General features: G+C 49.6%; 1 protein-coding gene and 1 long non-coding RNA gene across 2 annotated transcripts in view; one reads left to right on the plus strand and one right to left on the minus strand.

Annotated features, from left to right (window-relative positions):
* Positions 1-5,281, minus strand: part of LOC118012316 — a 30,818-nt gene extending 25,537 nt beyond the window's left edge. The window contains exons 1-4 of the long non-coding RNA XR_004679677.1: positions 5,210-5,281; positions 4,506-4,544; positions 1,532-1,623; positions 976-1,050 (exon numbers count right to left, since the gene is read on the minus strand). This is a non-coding gene — a long non-coding RNA (uncharacterized LOC118012316). The remainder of the gene's footprint in view (positions 1-975; positions 1,051-1,531; positions 1,624-4,505; positions 4,545-5,209) is intronic.
* Positions 5,200-15,111, plus strand: part of IL13RA1 (interleukin 13 receptor subunit alpha 1) — a 53,199-nt gene continuing 43,287 nt past the window's right edge. Inside the window, exons 1-2 of the mRNA XM_035007727.1 lie at positions 5,200-5,442; positions 11,687-11,826. Of these exons, the coding sequence (XP_034863618.1) occupies positions 5,355-5,442; positions 11,687-11,826 (228 nt within the window). The 5' untranslated portion in view covers positions 5,200-5,354. The remainder of the gene's footprint in view (positions 5,443-11,686; positions 11,827-15,111) is intronic.

Here is a 15,111-nt window from a genome sequence, read left to right on the forward strand (position 1 = left end):
GGAGAGTCCTGAGAAGGGGGGTTAGGGTAGGGCCTTGGGGGCTCGTGGAGGCTCCTGAGCAGATGGGGTAGGGCAGGGCCTTGGAGGCTGGTGGAGCGTCCTGAGAAGGGGGGTTAGGGTAGGGCCTTGGAGGCTCATGGAGGGTCCTGAGCACATGAGTGCCCTGTTGAATCCAAGAGTCAATTTAATAATCACTGTAAAGTTTGGAGACCTGAAATCAATCGGCCTCAGGACACTGACCCCGACAGATACCCTAGCAGCACACTTCTCAGCCTCAGGCGAAAGCCGGAGGATCCAGTCCGGAGCCCCCGTGCAAACAGCACTCTCCCGAGTGAGCTGCACTAAACCTGCAAGGAAAACCACTTACGGAAGAGCAAGAACCTCCAAGTCACCGAAACCCAGACCCCGAGAGCGTGGTATGGCACTGACATTGACCGCGTCACATTCAGTTTTACATTCTCTGTGGTGCCAGACAGCGTGTTTGCTCGAGCCACCCCAAACAAACTCAGAATCTAAGTAAGAGAAGCGTGTCCACACTTGCTGTACGCACATGGTTTCAGGACAAGCCCCCCGGTGGTCGTCCCTTCCAGTCAGATTACTGCCCCAAAGCTCCTCGTAGGTGAAAATCCGAGAGTTACCCTGGGCAGAGTCTCCGGCCTCCAGGAGCTTGAATCTGGGGGCAGCTCAGGACATGCACACAAACCTCTTTGTTAATTGCTACAGTAGAAGCATTTGTCGAGAGAGAGTAAAGAATTTTGCATTTGGGGGTTAAAGAACCTTAAAAAATGTGACATTGGAGGAACGGAAAAGCTTTCTGGTTAAAGAGAACAGCAAGAGGGTAGGTTTGTAGGGAGAAAACATCAGAGGTGACAAACGGGGGCCAGGCAAGTGGTAAGTGGGGGAAGCAGGCCAGGCCAGGGAGCATCGGGCCTGTGCCGACTGGGAGCACATGCCCCATTGTTAAGGTGGCAGCACCTGATGAGCACCCGCGGACCGCTGGTGCACTGGAACTCAGGTCCAATGCTACCCCAATTTCTGGTATCTTCATTTCTTTAAAAAAAAAAAAAGATTTTATTTATTTATTTGTCAGAGAGAAAGAGAGCACAAGCAGGGGGAGCGGCAGGCAGAGGAAGAGGGAGAAGCAGGCTCCCCGCCGAGAAAGGAGCCTGATGCGGGACTCGATCCCAGGGCCCCAGGATCATGACCCGAGCTGAAGGCAGGCGCCTAACTGACGGTGCCACCCAGGCATCCCCAGAACTTCTGATTTCTTAAGAGAAGCTGAAAATCCGGGGTGTCATGCAAAATCTCCTGATTTTTTTTTTCATGTTTAGTATCTAAACCCAAATATATTTAAACACGATGTGGGCCAAACAAAACTGCCTGCAAAGGACTTTGAGCCTAAAGCTGGCCGGTTGGCTGAGAGGGCTGGGCCGCGGAGTGACTGGGGGAGCCTGGCTGGTGAGGGGACTGTGAGAAATTCGGGGAATCCGTCATGAAGAAGCAAGCTGGCAGACAAAGGAGTCAAGACTACCTTTTGTGGCATTTGAGGGGAGGAGGTGTCCCTTTAAGAAGCTTGAGCTGGGAGTGAAATGATCCGACCTGCACATCGGGAAGATTTGTCACCTGGCGGGGAGAAGGGCAGACCCTTGTAAGGAAAAGGCAATAAGGACCTGAAGAGACCAGTGGAGGTGAGGAAGGGGGAGAACTGACGTGAGAGATGTCTTGTGATAGAAGCCCTGCGTGGCTGGATGGCTGGGCGGGGGAAACCACACACGCCAGATACAGGAAAGGAATGTGTCAAGGTTAAATACTTTGAGTGTCAACCTCTCACTGATTTTTGGTGGGCATGAGGACAATGGATGGATAGGGGCCAAGTGCAAATATAACAAAGAGTACACTAGCTCAGGACTTCTCCACTTTGGCACTCTGGTCATTCTGAGCTGGATAATCCTTTGTAGGGGTTGGGGGGGGCTGTCCTGTGCATAGTGGGGTGTTGAGCAGCATCCCTGACCTCTACTCACTAGATACCAGTAGCACGCCCTCGCACCCCAAGTGGGGACCACCAAAAATATCTCCAGACGTTGCTAAATGTCTCCTGAAGAGGACAAATCAACCCTCGTGGGGACCTATTGCTTTAGTGTCAGAAGAAGGGAAATTCCCTATTTGCTGTTTCCCTTTTTTCTTTTCACTGCAGTGGTGGTGAGTATCTGTTCGGTTTTGGCCTGATAAAAGGCATAAGACCCTTTGTGAGATTTTTACCTAAGGGGCCAGAATTCTTAGCTAAGCCCTTGGTATATATGCTGAAGTCTGCATCCTTGATGAATTCAGGAGGGTGTTTCTAACTGGCTGGAAAGAGAGCTGACTTTGGAAAGAGGAACATCATTCTTTCTCCCCAACTATTTTCTTGTTTGTGCCCTCTCCCAACTCCACTCACAAAAAAGGAGGAAGCCTTAGCGAAAAGGGTAAAGATCCAAAAAGCCAATGGGAGCGGCCAAGGTACCTGGGGCAGTCCAGAATTCCAGCCACCTCAGGGCCAAAGCGAAAGGAAAGACAATCGGTAGTCTCACACCCAAATCGTCAGGGGCTCAATGAATTACGAATTACAGTTAAACATGATGCGGACTCATCGTGACTTGGATTACACAAAGCCCAAGTAAGAGATGTTTATTGCAATGCCTGGGAACCCATCCCTTCGGCTTCATCCTCCCGCAGACCAGAGCAGTGGCCTAATTCAATCTAAGATGCTCTTTGAGTAAAAGTACACGGAAATTACAAATAAAAGATTGATGTTGAAGAGAGAGCATTCCTAAACCTTTTTTTTTTTTTTTAAACGTGGCTTAAAATTTAGGGTAGAGAGGAAGTGGGACTGCCTAGAACACTTGTTTTTGTTTTTGTTTTTTTTTAAGATTTTATGTGTTTATTTGACAGAGAGAGACACAGCGAGAGAGGGAACACAAGCAGGGGGAGTGGGAGAGGGAGAAGCAGGCGTCCCGCGGAGCAGGGAGCCCGATGAAGGGCTCGATCCCAGGACCCCGGGATCATGACCCGAGCCAAAGGCAGATGCTTAACGACTGAGCCCCCCAGGCACCCCTGCCTGGAACACTTGTACTCATGGTCAGCAGCTCAGTACTCTTATGGTCATGCCTCTGCCCTTTGTCTTTTGCCTCACAACTCTCACAATTCTCGGGACCTTTTCTGGAGGCTAACGACCGTCGTGAGCCTTATTTTTCTAGCCATTTGCTGCCATTACTATTCATTTCATTAGGCACTCCCTCAATCCGTGCCAGACAATGCCCACGGTGGCACTAAGCCAGTCCCCAGGGGCTCCTGTTCCAAGTGGAGACTTCGTAAAAGGCCGATGACATAATCGTTTTGGAAATGTTATTATAAACTTACTGTATAATGTTTATAGCAAATGTCAACAAGTATATATGTGTGTGGTGATGTGAGCGGGGGTGGGGGTGAGGTCTTAGGTTAGAAAGTGGCTGGCCTATCTGCAAGGGGATTCAGAAATAATAGTAATATCTCTCAGTTCTACCAGCTTCCATAGCTTACAAAGTGTTTTCATAAACATTACATCATTCAGTAATACATGCAGACAAGGAGTGATTCTGAACCTTGAATGCCAAGACTTATCTCAAGATTCTGCACAGGGAGGCCTGCCTCCTGGAAGCCTCCTTTGCTCCTTCTCTCCCAGAAGGTGCCCCTTCTTTGTGCCCCACAGTTCCTTGCTTTTGCCCTTATGAGAGCCCCCCCCACACTGGTGGCAGCTCTTTGTTGGCAGGGCCTGCTTTTAATTAGGGGCTACCCCAGTTCCTGGAAGGACAGTAAATATTTATTGAACTCAAGGGCCATAATTCTCAGAGTGAGGCCGTTGTTTCGGGTAGGTTAAACATCCCCATGCCTGGAGACTAGGTGTGTTATCAGCATTTTTACTGCTATATTTTTTTGCGACAGATTTCGGGTGTACACATTGGCTTAATTCAACCAAAATACACCTGGGTTAGTGGGTCTCATCATCCATCCAGATCTGACCCTTTTTGGGGGGGTGGTGAGAGAATAATGCCCCTCCCCAAAGATGTCCATGCCCTAGTCCCAGCCAACGGTGAATACGTGACTTTATATGGCAAAGGTGACTCTGTAGATGTGATTCAATAAAGGATTCTGAGATGGGGATTATCTGGTAGGTCCAATCTAATCACTAAGGTTTTTATTAATGAAAAAAGGCGGCAGGAGGGTCAGAATCAGAGAAGTGACCTGAGCAGTGGCCTGGGCCGCCTGGAGAAGCTAAACCCTGCTGCTTCTCTCTCAGAACCTCCAGAAGGAACACAGCTCTGCTCACGCCATGATTTTGGCCCAGTGAGACTTCTGACCTCCCGAACTCTAAGAAAAACCCCGTGGCAAATCACTACATTTATGGTAATTGGTTATAGCAGCAATAGGAAAGTAACAGGGGTTCCCGTTCTCCTCCATCCCCAGCCTCATCGACCTTCATAGTCACTCACTTTCTGTGTGTCCTTCTGACTCACCGTCTGACTCTAAACCTGTGAAAAAGAAAAATGCAGAAAGCTGGTTGTGTGCTTTTCAGAATGCAAGTACTGGACATAGTATGGCACCGTCCTTCCCATTTAAAATTTTGCTCCCCCTCCCCCCCCGACTCAACATTCTGTATTGCCAGCTTTCCAATACACCTTCCGGCCTTTTCGCCAAACACGCCCCTGCTAAGTCCCCCCTTAGGTCTGGGGCCCCGAGCCCATCCTGGGAGGTGGGGTTGGGATTAGGAAGGCTGGAGTCAGAGTTTAGGAAACAGGGGCTTAGAGGCCGACGACTGGGAGCCGCCTCTCCGGACTCCCAGGCCGCGGCTCCTTCCCGGCGGTGGCCCTGACCCGGGGCCCCGGGGCGGGGGGCGATGGACGGCGGCAGCCCCGGCGCGACCCAGGTCCCGCAGCTCCGCGCGCACAGGCGGCGCCGGCCGGGGCTGGCTCGGGCGCGCGGAGGGCGGGACCGGCGGGCGCCTGGGCTGGGCCGCGACGTGCTCGAGGAAGTCCAGTCTGGCCCGAGCCGAGCCGGGCTCCGGAGCGGCCGGGGCGGCGGCGGGGCCAGGGGTGGCGCGGCGCGAGGCGCCGCAGGCGCGGCAGGCGCGGGAGGCGCGAGGACCCCGGCGCCCCGCCCCCTACGCCCGCGGCTCGCGGCTCGCGGCTCGGGTTACCTGCGGCGGGTGGGCGGGGCGGCCTTTGCGTTCTGCGCCGGCCCCCAGTCTCCAGGGCGGCGGAGCCGGGAAGTGGGAGAGGGAGCGAAGGAGGCGGAGACTGCCGAGCCCCGCAGCCCGGCCGGGCTCCGAGGACAGGGGCTGCATGGAGCGGCCGGCGCGGCTCTGCGGGCTGTGGGCGCTGCTGCTGTGCGCCGGCGGCGGCGGCGGCGGCGGGGGCGCCGCGCCTACCGGTGAGTTTGGCCGCCGGCACGGGGCGGCGGCCGAGGGGGCGGCTGGGGTCGCGGCCGACGGGGGCCGGGGGCTGCGGCGAGGGAGGGCGCTGGTTGGGGGGGCCGGCCTCACGACGCCCCGCGCTCGGAGACCGCAGCCTCCGGCGCCCGGTTCGAGCTGGGGTTCCCGGGTCGCGGGCGGCCGTGGCGGCGGCGGCGGAGCGGGACGACTCGCCGCCGCACTTGCCTCGCATCGTCGCGAAGAGCCGAGGAGCCCGGGGCCCAGGCGCGGGAGAGAAAAGTGGCCGCGGTGTCCGAGGGCGGCGGGTCGGCACCCGGGAAGTCGCCCGGGAGGGGATGAGGGGGCCAGGAACCGGCGGGGTTGGCGACCGAGGTCCGGGCGCGCCGGGATCGCCCCGGGGCTCCTTGCCGGGAACCTCGCGGGTCGAGTGCGGGGGTGGAGTTGAAGGGAGCTCCCGAAGACCCCGGTGCTCGCGGAGAAAGGACGTGGGGGCCACGGCCTCCTCTGGCGTTCGGGAAATCCGTTTGGGAAACCCGGAGCAGCATCGGCGTGAAGGCCTTTTTGTTTTCTTTAATAGCCCTTAGATTTGGAAATAATTTTCGGTTTACAGGAAAGTTGCCAAGGTACTCCAGGGAGTTCGCATATACCCCTCGCCCTGTGTGGCAGCTTTTCATCAATCAGCCGGGCAGAGTTCTACCGGGAAAAGTAGAATGACTTCCTCACGGACAGCTCCCGGCTCGAGTGGCCTTCTGGCCACGTCGGGGGACCACAGTGGCTCCAAATTTGAGAGGTTTTATTACCATATTGACACAGACGCCCACAATTTGCTCACTGCATTTCCACCAGTGTGTTGGGCTTTGAAACCCAAGTTGAAGTGTTGATTGGGAAATCTTGATGCGCTCTATTGATTCAGTCCACAAAACGTATGCAGGCTGCTCTATGCCAGGTGGTGGTCTAGGGGCTGAGGACGCTGGGGGTGAGTGAAACAGACCAGGCCCCGCCCTGTACAGCTTCCGTGCTATTGGCAGAGTCCCGGGGTTGGGGGGTGCGGGCGGAGGCGGGGAGTAAAATATCAGGTTGTCAGATGGCACCAAGTACAAGGAAGAAAAACAAAGCCGGGAAGGGGTTTGCCGTTATAAATAGGGTGAAGTGGGAAGCCCTTACTGAAAAGGTGGCATTTAAAGTGGAGGCCTGAGGCAGGTTTGAAGTTTCCAGTTAATAATTATTCAAGCGTCTGCGTTGTTGAGCTCTGAGCCAGGCTCTGGGGGTTCTCGGAGAGCCTTAGGGTGTACAGCATAATCCTTGCCGCCCCCTACGTGCGGCAAGATCGGATTCTTAAACCCGTATGAGGAAGCTCAGTGCAGAGAAGGGAAGGGACTTGTTGAGGGTCACCCCACTCATTGGGTTCCTGATTTTCACCGCCCTGCTCCAACACCTTCCCTCCTACAGACTCCCACACAAACAGCTGTAACAACAGCTGGCCTTCTAGATAATGCCCGGCAACCCCCCACTTAATCAGTTTTGTCTCAGCGGTTCATTGGTAACTTGGTTACTTAGAATACAGAAACTTTTTTCCCATTAGAAAAAATATTGATAGCGGCGCCTGGGTGGCTCAGTCGGTTAAAAGGGGCTGCCTTCGGCTCAGGTCATGATCCTGGGGTCCTGGGATCGAGCCCCACGTCCGGCTGCCTCTTCCTCTGCCTGCCACTCTGCCTACTTGTGCTCTCTGTCGAATAAATAAATAAAATCTTTTAAAAAAATATTGATAGAATTGCAAGGAGGTATGGTGAAGGAAAAAAAAAAGAAACAGGGGACTTAAGTTTTCTGACATTTCCCAGCTGTGGGGCTCTGGGCTAGTCATTTCCCTGTGCTCACGTGGCAGTTACCTGATCCGTAAGTTCTAAGGGCTCTTCCTAGCTCTAAGCTTCTCAGTGTTCATAAAAATGATTAGGTTACCAGCTTTGTTTAGTCTGTTTAGGCTGCTGGTCCACGTGGTGGCGTGTCTTAATAACCACAACTAGCATTCTATAGTGTTTAATATACTCTGTGCCACGCAGTGTTGTGAGTTTTTTCACTTAACGTTGTTTCATTTCGTCTTTACACAAAACCTATCCTGTAGGTGCTGCTGTGAGTCCCATCTTGTATATGAGGTAGCTGAGGCACGGTGAGGTTAAGAGCCTTGCTCCAGGGCGCCTGGGTGGCTCAGATGGTTAAGCGTCTGCCTTCGGCTCAGGTCATGATCTCGGGGTCCTGGGATCGAGTCCCGCATCAGGCTCTCTGCTCCTTGGGAGCCTGCTTCTCCCTCTGCCTCTCTCTCTCTCTCTCTCTCTCTCTCTCTGTCTCTCATGAATAAATAAATAAAATCTTAAAAAAAAAAAAAGAGCCTTGCTCCAGGCCTCGTGGGTTATGGTAGAGTGGAGCGAGGCTTCCAGTCCCGGTGGCCAGACTCCAGAGTTCATGCCCTTGACCACTGTATTCACTGCCTCCCTCTGTTGAAGGGAGGGGAGTCCTTGGCTGGGAGAGGAGCTGGGCACCTCCCAGAGCAGCAGGGCAGGATTGGTTGGGACCCATGAACAGATGTCCAGGTCATCTGTTAAGAAGTGACTGACCGTATATTGGAGACTCGCTTTATAAGGGCCACAGCGCGTGGTCCAAACCGTAAGCACTGTAGGCGTCCGGAGGAGGGAGAGCCGTGAGGGCCGGCAGTTGCCGGGAAGTGGTAAAAACTTGAGCTAGACCTTCAGGATGGGTGGAATTTGAGTGGGTGGAGAAATTCTTCCGAGTTGGGGGAGAAGAGCAGGAGCAGAGACGCAGGAGTGCGGGGGCAGAGGGTGTTCCTTTGTGGGCAGTGAGCAGCCCGGCTTGGCAGGAGGGTGTGTTGGCAAAGTCAGTCGAGGCGGAAGAGTTTTCGTTTGCCCACGAAGGCGCTGAGCGGGGCACGGCACGAGGGACATGACAGCGGAGGAGAAGCAAGCAGGGAGACCTGACCGGGTGACAGGAATCGCTGGAATGTAAAGCTATGCAGGGCTCCAGGGTTGAAGATGTCTGCTAGAAAGATGTGTTATAAGTGTCTCCTGTCCAGGGCCGGGACTTACCTGGGGTCAGCCTGCCTCGAGGGGCCCAGCAGAGCACGCTGGTGTAATTGGGATGATTAGAAGAGATGTTGCAAGAAGAAATGGACAGACATTGATGACTGACTAGATGTAAGGGAAGGAGGCAGTGACTCATGTATGACTGTTGTGATTAACTTTTCCCGGAATATGCATGCCGCTGCCAGCTCCTGGAATGGGGTAGGGGAGAGCAAAAGTGAATCCCTAAGCAACATGCCTTATTAGAAAGAGCACGGACCATGTCAGTTCCTAAGTAGAATGGGACGCTGTGCTTCATGACCATACAGACTCACTTGAGGTCTGAAGTTGAGTTGGGGGGAGCCACCCACTTGAGTCCCTCCCGCCTGCCCATTCCCCTTTTCGGAAGGCAGTGATCAACCTCTAAGAAATGGTCTAACTTGTTCTGTCTCACAGGCTGCGGGCACGTATACGTTCCACAGCCAACCAAAGCAACTGTTGAGAGCTGTTTTGTTTCTTCAAAAAGAAAGTAGATAGCTAACATTTCCATAGCACTTGCTTTGGGCCGAGCACTGTTCTGAGCATTTTATCTGTATTAACTCAGTTCATCCTCAAAATGACCCTTTTTTGATGGGTTATTATTTTTATCCTTGTGTTACATATAAGAAAACTAGAGCATAGAGAGGTTAAGTAACTATCCAGCTAGTAAGTAGCAGAGCTGGGGCAGGAACTCAGGCAGTCTGGCTCCAGAGTCCATGCTCTTAATCCTACACTCTACTGAAAGTATATTATGTCTTACACATGAGGAGCTGTCAGAGATCTTTACAAGAAGTACAGTCACCACTTATTTATGTACATATCTCAGTGTGTTATATGCATATACACACGTATTCATTTCTATCTAAATGTTTGGAGATTATGTATTTAAAGTTTCTGGACAAGTGTGTGTATGTGTGTGTGCACGTGCATGTATTTTAAAGTATAAGAAGTAGAAAAATCTCAAGGGAAATGGAAGGAACCATTGGGGGGGAGAAAAAGGATGGCAGATAGCCACAAGTCCTAAAATGCAAACCAATTAGAAGATTTGACTAAAAGGCACTTCAGAACAGATGGGGGGAAAATAAACCCATTGGAGAGATTGGAAATAATGCAGGCTATTGTTCTATCAAAATACTGAGGTTAAAAAGTAGATTTTATAAGTCTTGAAGATTGAAGTGTGATTTATGTGAACCATAAATAGGTAGTATATTTTTTATTATCAGAGCTTTAATTTTTGTGTGGGGGTAGGAAGGTAGAGCGTCAGCAAGTTTGCTGCACTCTGTTTCTGGAAAGTAGAGAATAAGACTGAGACACCTAAAGTAGATTATAGTCTTTAGGAGGAACAAAGTTTTTATTTTTTTTATTATTTATGTACTATTTATTTATTTAAAGAGTTATTTGAGAGAGAGAGAGAGAGAAAGAGCAGGGGGAGGGAGGGGTGGAGAGAGAATCTCAAGCAGACTCTGTGCTGAGCGCGGAGCCCAACACGGGGCTCGATCTCATGACCTGAGCCCAAACCAAGAGTCCGACGTTCACCCGACTGAGCCACCCAGGTGCCCCGGAACAAAGGTTTTATTAGAGGCTCCATAGCTGACAAATGATTTGTCTTCCAAAGTTTCATCCACGTGATGTTAGAAAGACCAAAATGGAGTAGCTGTACTCGCTAGTCATTGCTTCGAATCCTTACGTTAGCACTGTTGCCCGAGCCGTGGGGGCTTCCAGACACTAGCTGGGTTTTGATGCAGTGCAGTAGGACTTTTCTGCTTCTGCTGGTCCTGCTGTGGGCTGCTCCTGCCCACAGTTGGGCCTTTGGTCAGCCTTGTGGAAAAACTAATGGTAGAAGAGTTGGGAAAGAGGGAATGAATACCCAAAGTCCAGGGCCTTTGCAGGCTGCTATGACTAAAACTGACGTTTGGGGAAATGCCAACTATGTAGTGCCTGTGGGGCTCCTGTTTGGGGACAAAAGGCATTTTTTGTTCAGTTAAAGAGGAAGGTGATGATATAAGTATTTACAGATCCCGTAAGAGGCCCAGTGCACTCCAGAGTGTTGGCATAGAGTAAAAAATACAGCTCTGTGGATTGACAAATTAAGACAACTGTGGCTCGTAAGTAATTACTAATGATTGCTTGCAACGTTGGACCATTTGGAGGGTTTTTTTTTTTTAATTTAATAAACTTTATTTTGGAGTGATTTTCAATTTACAAAAAAGTTGCAAAGATAGGGCAGAGAGTCCCTGTACGCTCCTCATCCACTTTCTGGGGGACAGTCCTGGTAGTCCTGGTCACAGGAGCTGTCAGCAAAGTTTGAGATGATGTTTCGTTCCCCCAACCCCTGCTCTATGTATTTCCCTGCGTTGGGCAGAAGCAAACTCCTTTCCCTGGTGATAGAACTTGGTCCAAAATAGTAGCGTCACTAAGTATTTGGTAGAGGCAGTGGTGGGTTTTCTCCAAATGAAACATACTTTTGAGACACTGGTCCAGTTTCTCCTCTTCTCTTCCCTCTTCAGATTAGTCAAGGCTACAGTCCCAGCTGTTTATTGTCAGACCTCAAGGGAACAACAAGGACTCTTAAATCTCTTTCAGGACTTCTTTGGAAAAGTTCTAAAAACTGTTACCAGGTCACGTTAGCAAGCATGAGGAAAAGATATGCTGCTTAAACTCACGCACAGAACTGCTGAGATTGACGTGGCTCTGTCGAGTGAGGTGTAGGTCCCAAGCATAGGGAACCCCAAATTCCTGCAGGAAGGAAGCGGAAATTTAAGACTATACTCTTCCCTGTGTCCACACTATAGCAAGTAATTCAGAATGTGGCCCTGGAGGCACACTTTCTGGGTCTGTATCCCGACTCTGGCGTTTATGAGCTATGGGACATGGGGCAAGTGACTCATGGTTCTTGACCTCCGTCATTTCATCTTTAAGATGAGGTTGATAGTCCCTATCTCGCCAGATGGTTGTGAGGAGCCAGTGGATTAGTGGGGAGAGTACTTAGAACAGTGCCTGGCTCAATAAATGTTAGCTGTGGTTAACTCAGTTTTAGTGTTCTTGGCCTCTAGGACTGGGAGGAATGGCTCACGTGGCCCACTGAAAAGCACTGGCTGATGTTGCTAAATTTATTTCTTGTGCTTGATTTGAGCAGAAACGCAGCCACCTGTGACAAATCTGAGTGTTTCTGTTGAAAACCTCTGCACGGTCATCTGGACATGGGATCCTCCTGAGAGAGCCAGCCCGAATTGCACCTTACGGTATTTTAGTCATTTTGACAACAAGCAGGATAAGGTAAGTGTTCTGGAACGTATTGCATTGACGAGGTAAAGTGAACACTATGAATTGGAGCCAAGAATAAACGGAATTCCAATCTTACTTCAAAGTGGGAATTTTGTTTTGGGTCGTGTCCCAATTTTACCTGGGAAAATGGCTGAAAAGACTGTTGGAAAAAAACTGAGCATTTAAACATTTGAAAATATTTGCTCATTATCTGATAGTCAAATGCGATGAGATTACTCTGTTAGGAACTACCAGATATCTTTTGTCTACTAGGCACTGAACAGATAATTATGTTAAACTGTGTTCCCGTGTTCCTGCCTGTAGCCTCGTATGTAGACCACACTTCCGGTTTCTCAGGGAGCTTTCACGTTCACCGTCTTGCTAACGACATGCACACAGATATGCAGGAACCATGCAACGCAAGAGTAAATGGCCGCATGGCAAGTGAAAAAATAAGACGTCTGTGGCAGATAGGCTTGACTAGGTTTCCCGATGCCTGAGGAAAAATGAGGGGAACATTCAGCCTTCCCAGTCAGATGTGGTCAACGGGCATACGTGAATTTTTGTTAACGGGACTGGATCATTTCAGATTCCTTATGATAGTCTTATTCAACGGAATTTTCGCTCGGGCCTGATTGGTTTGAAGCCCCTTCTAATTGACAGGTTCTTCAAAGCATCAGATCATCTGTCCAAAACTGTTTTATATCTTTATGCCTTCTTTCAGTGAAGGGGGAGGTCAGGGACATTTGGGGTTGAATTTGTCCAGGATTGTGAGGAGGCTGAATGAGAAGTTGTTATTAGTGACAGGGCTTTGGCTCAGTGAATTTCGAGATCAGCAAATTCATGCAGCTCGGCGGCAGGGAGAGTCAGGAGAACTGGGTTCTAGTTGGCGGACCACTCAGCTATCTCTGTGGCCTGGGCGAGTTACCTAACCTCTCTGAGCCTTAGTTTCCTGCTGTGTAAAGTATGGCTTTACTCACTTCCCTGGCTTGCTGGGACACGGCAAATAATGTATGTGAAAGCTTAATAAAGCGAGGATGGAAAAGGTTCTTCCTCTTGAGGGAAACTTGCTAATCTGCCTTTCTTGCCCCTTTTCTGCTGAGGTGTTAATTGTGGCTCAGGTGTTCGCTGATGAAGAATTGAGGCTACTCAGGAGTATTTGCATTTTATTTATTCTTAATTTTTGTAAAGATTTATTTATTTTAGAGAGAGAGAGAGTGCAGTGGGGAGGGGCAGAGGGAGAGGGAGAGAGAATCTCAAGCTGACTCCCTACTGAGCATGGAACCCGACAGGAGACTCAATCCCAGGACCCCGAGATCATGACCTGAGCCAAAATCAAGAGTTGGCAGTTTAACCGACTGAGCCACCCAGGCACCCCAGAAGTATTTGCATTTTTTTTTTAAGATTTTTTATTTATTTATCTGAGAGAGAGAATGGGAGACAGAGAGCATGAGAGGGAGGAGGGTCAGAGGGAGAAACAGACTCCCTGCCAAGCAGGGAGCCCGATGCGGGACTCGATCCTGGGACTCCAGGATCATGACCTGAGCCGAAGGCAGTCACTCAACCAACTGAGCCACCCAGGCGCCCGAAGTATTTGCATTTTAAAGGAGGTTCTCTAAACCTGACTAGACATTTTTCCAAAGAAGATGTACAGATGGCCACCAGACATGTGAAAAGATGCTCAGCATCACTCATCGTTGGGGAAATATAAATCAAAACCACAATTACATAAATCACCTCATACCTGTCTGGATGACTAGTATCAAAAAGACAAGAAATATTGGGGTATCTGGCTGGCTCAGTCAGTGGAGCATGCAACTCTTGATCTCGGGGTTGTAAGTTTGAGCCCCACATTGGCTGTAGAGATTACTTAATAACAAAATCTTAGGAAAAAAAGGACAAGAAATATCAAGTGTTGGCGAGGATGTGGAGACAAGGGAACCCTCTTGCACCATTGGTGGGAATGTAAATTGGTACAGCCGCTATGGAAAACAATATGGAGGTTCCTCAAAAAATTAAAAATAGGGGGCGCCTGGGTGGCTCAGTTGGTTGGGCGACTGCCTTCGGCTCAGGTCATGATCCTGGAGTCCCTGGATCGAGTCCCGCATCGGGCTCCCTGCTCGGCGGGGAGTCTGCTTCTCCCTCTGACCCTCCCCCCTCTCATGTGCTTGCTCTCTCTCTCATTCCCTCTCAAATAAATAAATAAATAAATAAATCTAAAAAAAAAAAATTAAAAATAGAACTGCCCTATGATCTAGCAATTCCACTTCTGGGTATTTACCTGAAGAAAATGAAAACACTCATTTAAAAAGATACACGCACGCCTGTGTTTATTGCAGCATTATTTACAATGGCCAATTTCCAATAGCCAAGGGATAGAAGCAACAACCTAAGTGTCTACTGATAGATGGATAGATGAATGGATAAAGATGTGTATATATATATATATATATATACACATATTATATGTATATAATATTACTCAGCCATAAAAAAGAATGAAATGTGGCCATTTGTGACAACATGGATGGAACCAAAGACAAATACCATATGATTTCTCTCATGTGGAATCTGAAAAACAAAAGGAACAAACAAAACCAAACTGAAACAGATTCACAGATACAGAGAACAAACTGATGGTTGCAGGGGATGGAGGATGGGTGAAGTAGGTGAAGGGAATTAAGTCATTCAAACTTTCAGTTATAAAATAAATAAGTCATGGAGATGAAAAGTACAGCATAGAGAATATAGCCAATAATATTGTAATAACTTTGTGTGGTGGCAGTTGGTAACTAGACTTATCACGGGGATCACCGGGTAAGGTATATAAATGTCAAATCACTATGTTGTGCACCGGAAACTAATATCACATTGTAGGTCAACTATACTTCAATTAAATAAAAGCAAACAAACAAAAAAAGAGATGCTGTCGACGCAAAAAGAAGCCTGTAATGCTTTCAGGAGTTGAGTTCCCCTTTTCACACTGTTGGCTTCCTCTTGTTCCTAAGGAGGGGCCATAGGCATTTGGATTCTTGGTGGCCACTTTCCTAGTTCAGCCTTGAGAAATTCTGGGAAAGACCTTGAAGTCCTTCACCTAAGTATCTCATTGAAACTGAGGAGAGGTCACCTTTTTTTCCTAACAGGTCCACATTCATTTAGGCAGCCAAGCACACCCGAGGATCGATCAGGTAGACATGATGGTAGTTTAGCCTAGAAATGGGGCTCATTCCACAGTGTAGATACAGACATTTAGACTTGAAAGTAGCTTTAGGAGGCTGAGCAAGTCACTTAACCTCT

The sequence above is a fragment of the Mirounga leonina genome, unplaced genomic scaffold, assembly GCF_011800145.1.
Source record: "Mirounga leonina isolate KUSES-001 unplaced genomic scaffold, KU_Mleo_1.0 Mir_101664, whole genome shotgun sequence".
Lineage (NCBI taxonomy): Eukaryota > Metazoa > Chordata > Mammalia > Carnivora > Phocidae > Mirounga > Mirounga leonina.